The sequence below is a fragment of the Brassica napus genome, chromosome A8, assembly GCF_020379485.1.
Source record: "Brassica napus cultivar Da-Ae chromosome A8, Da-Ae, whole genome shotgun sequence".
Lineage (NCBI taxonomy): Eukaryota > Viridiplantae > Streptophyta > Magnoliopsida > Brassicales > Brassicaceae > Brassica > Brassica napus.
Genome location: NC_063441.1, coordinates 7,942,286 through 7,950,552, shown reverse-complemented (window position 1 = coordinate 7,950,552; position 8,267 = coordinate 7,942,286). Strand labels below are relative to the sequence as shown.

The 8,267-nt window shown below is 34.0% G+C and overlaps 1 protein-coding gene across 1 annotated transcript; it reads left to right on the top strand.

The window, feature by feature from the left end:
- The first annotated feature begins 716 nt into the window (after window positions 1-716).
- Window positions 717-3,109, top strand: LOC106418806 (VQ motif-containing protein 5). The gene has a single exon (XM_048738549.1). The coding sequence runs from the start codon at window positions 1,902-1,904 to the stop codon at window positions 2,565-2,567; it is 666 nt and encodes a 221-aa protein (XP_048594506.1). The 5' UTR covers window positions 717-1,901; the 3' UTR covers window positions 2,568-3,109.
- The last annotated feature ends 5,158 nt before the right edge of the window (window positions 3,110-8,267 follow it).

The window sequence follows — 8,267 nt, the reverse complement described above, 5'->3', positions numbered from 1 at the left end:
TTTTCCATCTAGCCGGATGCGTATGCGTCGCCTAAACAGATTTTTTGAACATTGATATATACACTTAACTATACAAAAATCGATGTATTAATTGAATAACTTATTTAGTGTAAATATATACACTTAACTTTACCAATTTAGTTTTAAATATAACATATTAAATACATATATCAAATCTGTTTTTGTTTTTTTAGTCTAGTAATTCATTTTTATTATATATTTTAAAAATTAATAACCAACGTTTAAATATTAGTGTAAATGAATTTCTTAGAATTACCTTAAAGCTAGTAAAATTACTAGATAATTAATTAATATTTATTGCTAAATAATAAACTAATATTTTTTGCTAATAAATTAATTTTTAGAATACTTGTAAATAGTCAATTTAGATAATATATAAAATAAATATAAAATAATCTTAATTATCATTTCATGCATATTGTCATATAAATAATAATTCAATGCAAATCTAACAACATAAATTTATAATAGGAAGCACTTAACAATTGATGATTTGAAATAATAAACTAAATTTCCGCATATAAATCATAAAAAAGTCTATTCTGAAATTAATTATTAAGCAATTATTTAATATGATATTTATTAAAAATATATACCACCAATCATATAAAAGAATTATTAATATATTCATACTATTAAAACAGATAGTCATAACTTAATTCATCTATGAGTTTTTATTTGGAGCATCCCTTAAAAAGTTGTTTAAATTAATATATGTAGAAATATTTGAATTATTTGAATGATTCTTAACAAAAAATGAAACAGATATTCTTACATTTTCTCTGAGATTGTATCTAAATAAAATCTTTTCATATCTTTTTATTTACAATATAAATATATATTTCATTTTTAATTAAAATAAAAAATTAGATATTTAATTATTTTTGTATTTATTTCAAATAAAAATGAATATTTCATTTTTCACTTAAACAAAACTTTTAAATATTTAACTAATTTCGTGTTCATTTAAAAAAATGTATATTTCATTTTAAAATGTTATTTTAACCAATTAATAATATGGTAAATATTCAATTAATCATAGAAGATAAATATTTATGTGTGTAAAAGTTAGGATAGATTTCCAACAATAATTTAAAAAGGTAAATATGAAAATGTTATCAAATTTGTGGTAAAATTAGAGTTTCCTCTATTAAGTACGTATTAATGTTGCCAAAAACATATTATATGCAAAAATCTTTATACGTTTCGAGATGGAAAATAAATTTTAGATACTATACTTTTTCTCTTTCTCTATTTACTTACTTTGTACGAAAAATGCTTCACTAAAATAGTGATATAATACTGTCACACTGATAATCCTTGAACGTAAAATTTATCCAGGTCAATAATGAAAAAGACACAAAAAGAAAAAAATATATATATAGAGAAAAGAGAACCGGCAGAAAGGAGACAAAAATAGAAAATATTAAAATATAAAAATAATTACTGTTCTTTCATCATCTCGGGCTATAACATTTTCCTATATCCACTAAAATATATTTCAGTATAACTTACAAAAAAAGAAACAAAATAGAAAATAGGATGGCACACATTCAAAGTAACATATAATGCATGTCTCAACCTCTTCAGGAAAATTAACGAAAATTTAGAAAACAGTTTCCAAGGAAAACGTATTTTAAAATTAAATTTGGAGGCACTTTATTACTGAAAAATCAAGAATTGAAGTGGAAAAAATCAAAAATTTAATGAAAATTATGACGTCGACAATAAATAAATATTGTTTGTCTGTGTATATATAAACGTCTGTGTTAATTTGTGTTTCTGAGTGTGAGTAAACTTGTTTCTTTAACATCAAACTTGAGATTCATATCATCTAGTGAGTCTTTCTAGCTTCGATAGTGACTCTATTGTGTTAAAAGATGAATCAGCGACCACGAAATGATTACATGAGAGTGAACAGGACTGGCAAGTACACTCGAAAGAGTATTTTCGATCAAGTACACACTAACGCTAACTCCATACCTCATCAGCCACGGCAACCGCAACTGAAAACGCAAGTGTACATCATTGACAAGGAAGACTTCAAAAGCATTGTTCAGCAACTAACGAGTAATCAATCATGTGAGTTTTTACCTCAAAACCTTCCAAATCGTCAGAAGAGTAGACCAGAGCCGACCTCACCAGTTCCTTTCAATGCCACAGGGGTTCATGTCTCATCGCATATGGGGTATATTGAAAGCTTACTTGAAGAATCATCGGACTCTAGTGGTGACAACTTCCAACAATCATTTGATGAGAATCAATCTCATATACAACCTCAGCTATATTCAAATGGTGACAATTTCCAACAAACATTTGATGAGTATCAATCTCATATGCAACCTATGTCATATTCCAATGGTCTTAAACCGGTCATGACCACTACTTTACCCACTCCTTGGTTCAATGGTTTGCCTCAACAAATAGACAGTGCTTACTCATTGCAATCAACAAGAGTTGAGTATCCTCAACCATTGACTCCAAACTTCACATTTTCGTCTGTGACTCAGCCTGGATTTTTCGATCCGGACCTAGGACGATTTTAGCTCCTAAGTTCCATGTTTTTGATTGCTATCACCACTCGGCTTTCCCTCCATCTTCAGATTTTCCAGAACAGAATATTCCCATTAGACAAGAAATAAGCTAGTTTGAATAAGAGAGGTTTGGCTAGAGTGATTTTGCTAAGCTTTAGTTCGTATGATTATGATTATCATATTACTGTCTTGTATGAAGTTCTGTTTGGCTTATCAGTGAAATCAATCAACTCTTTTTGTCTCTTCTAAGCGATTTTGTAGACAAACTGTAACGACCATGACCTGGCTTCTCTTTAAACCGGTATTGGTTTAATTCAAATTATAATTAATTATCTAAAAAACCAAACCAATCTATATCTATCTTATTAAAACTCAAGTACAAATTGAGTTTGTTTGGAAACATTGATATGAGTGTTTAAAAAAAGTTTTGTTTAGAAACATCAACGTAGTTTAAAAAAAAATTAGTTTGAAAACATGGATTGCATCAATTGGGGTTTCTACCTGTTATTCTTTAGCCCATCAATAACCGTTTACTCTATAGCCCGTCACCTACACGACTTTAAAATTGGTTACCGTAAATTTCTCATTCTTATCATCTAAAGTCAAGCTAATTAATAATTTAACTCCCAAAATATCTTATTCCATCCAAGATATCGAATATTACCTTTTTTTTCATTCTACCTTTCTCCCCACGTAAACATAACAGATGAAATAAATATACATTCCCTAACGATTTATGCCCAAGGAATTTTAAATATACCAATGATTGATTAGCAAGATATTCTAAAAATACATTAGATTTTGTTGCGACTATTTTTTTTTTTTGACAGCAAACGGCTCTTCTATTACTCAAACTTGAGGTGGTCTGGGAAGCCAGACCAGAATAGAACAACCAATAAAACATAATGTTCTATGAAAAGAACGTGCATTTCTAGCTAGCGCATCTGCAATCTCATTCTGCGTCCTCGGAATATAGGTAATCTTGAAGTCTGAAAAACACAACCGAAGAGTTTGAATGTTTTCCAACTCAGTTGAGAAGTTGGGCCAATCTTGTGGCTGCTCCATCATTGCTATCAGATCCTTGCAGTCCGTCCCAAACTCTTGACAAGTCGAGTGTTGTATCATGCTCTCCATTGCCCACTTTAAAGCTTCCAGTTCTGAGTGTAACGATGTCTCCCTCCTCCGTAAATTCCTTGACCCCATGAGTTGTATCTTCCCCATTGCATCCTTCCAGACCCATCCTATTCCACTAAATTGAGCTGTGGAAGTCCATGAACCATCCACCATGCAGATATTCCCCAAGCTTAAGACTTGTGGTTCTTCAATAGGCTGTACATTTGGCATAACCGGCACAGAGTCTCTTGCATTGTACCAAGCTTGGCACTCACTCTCTGCATACCTGACTAGCTCCAATGGATCTCTGTTTATGCCTCTAAACAACTTATCATTCCTAGCTTTCCAGATATACCAAATTATCTAAAGATAAGGGTCCCTGTCCTATTCTGGCTCCAGAATATTATTCTTCCTCCAAAAGAGGAAGTCCATATTAGCATAAATACTCGATACAGGAAAGATTTCAGAGCTCGATGGTGTTGATGATAACTCCCATGCCTGTAAGGCCGGTGGACACTCAAAGATAGCATGAGTGACAGTCTCTTCTGGCGCTCCACATCTTGGGCAATAATTGTCACATCTCATGTTGCGTCGTACCAGATTTCTTGTTACGGCTATCTGTCCAGATATTAGTTGCCATATAAGATGGCGGATCTTTTGCGGTGCGTTCACCTTCCAAGAAAAGGCTTGAAGTTTTTTGATGCTTGGCTGTAGAACTTCTAACTCCTCTTCCTCTCTCATCAAGTTTGTCGCAACCCAATATCCCGATTTGACAGTGTATTGTCCAGTCTTTGTGTGACTCCAGCAAAATGTATCACGTCGATGAGTAGGACTAATGGCCAAACTCTGAATCATCGGGATGTCTTCTTGAGCTACATATTGCTCCAGTAGTCGGGTGTCCCACTCTTTGGTAACCGGATTAATAAGGCTGCTTACAAGCATCTTAGGATTCACTGCTGGAACTCGGGCTCTCGCCGGCCTAGCTGGCATCGTAGGGATCCAAGGATCTTCCCACACATTAATCTCGTACCCTGAGTGCACCTTACTCCTAATTCCCAGAAGCAATAACTTCCTCGCGGCAGATATACTTGTCCATACATAGGATGGAGTATCTACATTGCCCATTCGCAACGGCGAGCTGAGACGGTAATATCTTCCTCGGAGAACTCTCGCTACTAGTGAATCCGAAAATTGCACAAGTCGCCATAGCTGCTTTGCTAGAAGAGCTAGTGACTATTATATATCATACTAGGGTCGGCCCGCGCTACGCGCGGGATTTGATGGATCGGGTTTTAAAAAATATATAATTTTGTGTTAATTTTTGTTGGGAAATTTTCATGTTTACCACTTTGTTGGTACCATTATTTATGTTTACCATTAATAAAGTGACATTTTCAAAATATTTTATTCATTAAGAGACAGAAGACTTTTATACCATTTCCCTATATATATAATTAATAACTATTTTAATGAATTTTTTTTATGTTTTCGAATTACACTTTTTCAAATTTGAATTTTTTTTATAAATTTCTTTTTTTGAATATTTTTTTTTTAAATTTTGTTTTTCAAAATTTCTTTTCGAAAATCGAAAATTCTTTTGAAACTATTTTTATATATTTTTAAGTATTTATTTATTAGAATCCTAAAGTTTACATTCCAAAAACTCTATCCTACCCCTCAACTCTAAATCCTAAGTCTAAATTAATTAACCCTAATGTTATAAATGTTTTTTTCCCTCTTTAAAAGCGATGGGAAAAGCGGTTAGTGTAAACATGAAAGTGGTATTATGAATGTGGTATTTTGGCAATTTCGTAGTTTTCTTTTATGTTAAGTTGGGTGTGAGTATGATTATGTTGCATATACCAAATTATAACTATATAACTAAAAGTAATTGAATTCTTAGTATTTTTGCTGTTTTAATCCTGAATTGTAAGCTTTTATAATTTTTCAGTTTTATAATACTATAAATACATAAATCAACCGGATTCGATCAAAAAAAATGAGATCGAGTTTTCTAATACCATTTTCTGTGAGTGTTTATAAAATAATGGAGAATGAGGTTTTAATTTAGAGGAACCATGTGTCAAAGTTATTATATTTCTTCGGAAAAAGTTAGGAATTTCTATTATAAACAATTGTTGTTGTTTGTTTTGGTATTTATGCTATAGTGTGATCTTAAAAGGTTACTTGAATTCTAGATTTGTGTCCGTATTACACGGGTTTTTATTTAAATATTTTAAAACAATATAATTAGACAGATACATGAGATTTATGATGTTAGGAGTTTTCAAGGCTCCTAAGACAAATGTTGTAGTATAGAAGATTGTCGAACCAGTTCTGAGGGATATCAAAGCACTGAGAATGCAAGTACTCACTTAATCTAAGTGCAACCAATGATTTAGATGGGTTTTAAACTACTACTAAACTAGAAAGCAATAACAGAATGATACTTTCTTGACTAAGGGAAAAGAGAACTCATGGGCATAGGGATTAGACCTTGGGTGATCAAGTATCGAACTAAAGATGGCAAATGATCAATCAAACTATCAACCTTAAGCCTAGACACAATTCCAAGCAAGCTCTATGTCTAGATGAATGCTCATTTGCTAACATATCTCAAACATCAAATGTCTTTGGTTGAATAATATGAAAGCAATCATTACTAACAAGTCTATTAGCTATCTTAGCACCTTTAACAACAAATGTCTTTGGCAAAGTATACTAAAAGCCTAGGAGAGTTGTCTCGGGCATTTCATCGAACACCTTTCGGGTGAGAAATGCCTAAGGATCAACAACTGAGTGGCCAACTCAGAAGATGCATTATGATTACTCTACTAGCAAGGAAATATGAATGATCTACACTAAAACATCCTAGCTCTAACCTAATCACCCTTAATCTCCCTAACCCATGAATTCAAAAGGTGATTACTCACTAATCTCCATGATTCTCTTAAACCCATATTGGATTTCAGATTAATCATGTAGAGAAATAGATAAGAAATCAACAAGAACACAAGAACATAACAAATCAAAATCCAAGAGATGAACTTCTCAAGAGAGTTCTTGTGTATTTCTCAATAGATCAAAAGATAAAAGATAATCTGCCACTGGTGGCTTACAAAAGATGTTTAAAACATAGGTTTTTGAAATGTAAAACGTGCATAATGAAATGACCAAAAGGCCCTTAAGTAAAATAGAAATCGAGCAGATAATAGGCGCGGAGCGACCTCGGCATGTCGCTCCGACAAGTCGCTCCGGCCTTCGGGAGCGACCTCAGTGGGTCGCTCTGAGAGGTCGCTCAAGGCTTCGCTTCGTGTCGTCTCGCCATAGAGACGCGAGCGACCTCGGGGTGTCGCTTTGGGAGGTCGCTCCGAGAGGGGTGTGAGATGCGAGCGACTTCGTGGTGTCGCTCCGGGAGGTCGCTCCGGGCTCGTTCTCGCGTCTCCGAGTGATGAAACCGCGAGCGACTTCTCCCTGTCGCTCTGGTAAGGTCACTCCAATAGGGAGGTCAGAGCGACTTGGTGGTGTCGCTCCGGACTGGTCGCTCCATGCCTTGCTCGCCCAATGACCACTCTAAACACTCCTTTTTGAGCTCCAAATGCCTCCAAGTGTTTCCAAGAACTCCATGTGGTACTGCAATACCTGATAAGGACTCATGTATGCAAAATGAAACCTAAACATGGCTAAATCCTAATCTATACGATCAAAATGCACATGGATGAATGGATAAAACAATAGAAATATGCAAGCTAACAACTCCCCCAAACTTGTTCTTTTACTTGTCCACAAGTGAACTTTCTAGAACTCATAGGGAGAGAGGTTGAAGGAGGGAGCACATAGCCAAAAGAAACACAACTAGCACACTCTCTTATTACACTCTAGCTTCTCTAGGCCTATCTTAACTCTTTTTGTTCTTACACTCATCATCAAGCATCCACACATTCAAATCAACCAACTCTCACATTCATTAAGCACAAAACATCAGGTGAATTCTTGCAAATGGTCAGTTGGTCCAAGTCATTTGGTTGGGTAAGGGAAAGCTTTTATTCAAGTGATTCAAGAGGTTCAAAACATATGATCTTTAAGGTTGTTTACTCTCGAAACAAGTAGCCTTGACATTGCACATAATATATCTAAGAAAGGGATCAACTCATGCATACAATGCTCAATCTCCATTGTTCTACCCTTTTCCCAAACATACAATTACACAATCATTCCCAAATGTCAAACCCAACTCACATCTCTCACCAAAAGATCATAAGAACTTTAACTCCTTCTCTTTGAAATCTACAAGGGATTTTTCACAACCTCAAAACATTTCTTAGCTCCTAACAACTTTGCTAGCCCCCTTTTTCTTTTCTTTTTTTTTTTTTTTTTCTTCTTTTTTTTTTTTTTTTCTTTTTCCTTTTTTTCTTTTTTTAGGCTGGGGGCCAAGACTTTTCAAAACTTGAGCTAGAGGCTTCTATACTGGTCCCAATAAAACAATTCACTTAAGCACAAAGAGTCTATTCTTTTCCTTTTTCATTTCTCCCAAATCATAATCACAACACTCACCCCCACCTATAGCTAGACAATAGAGTGTCCAATCTAGCAAGAATG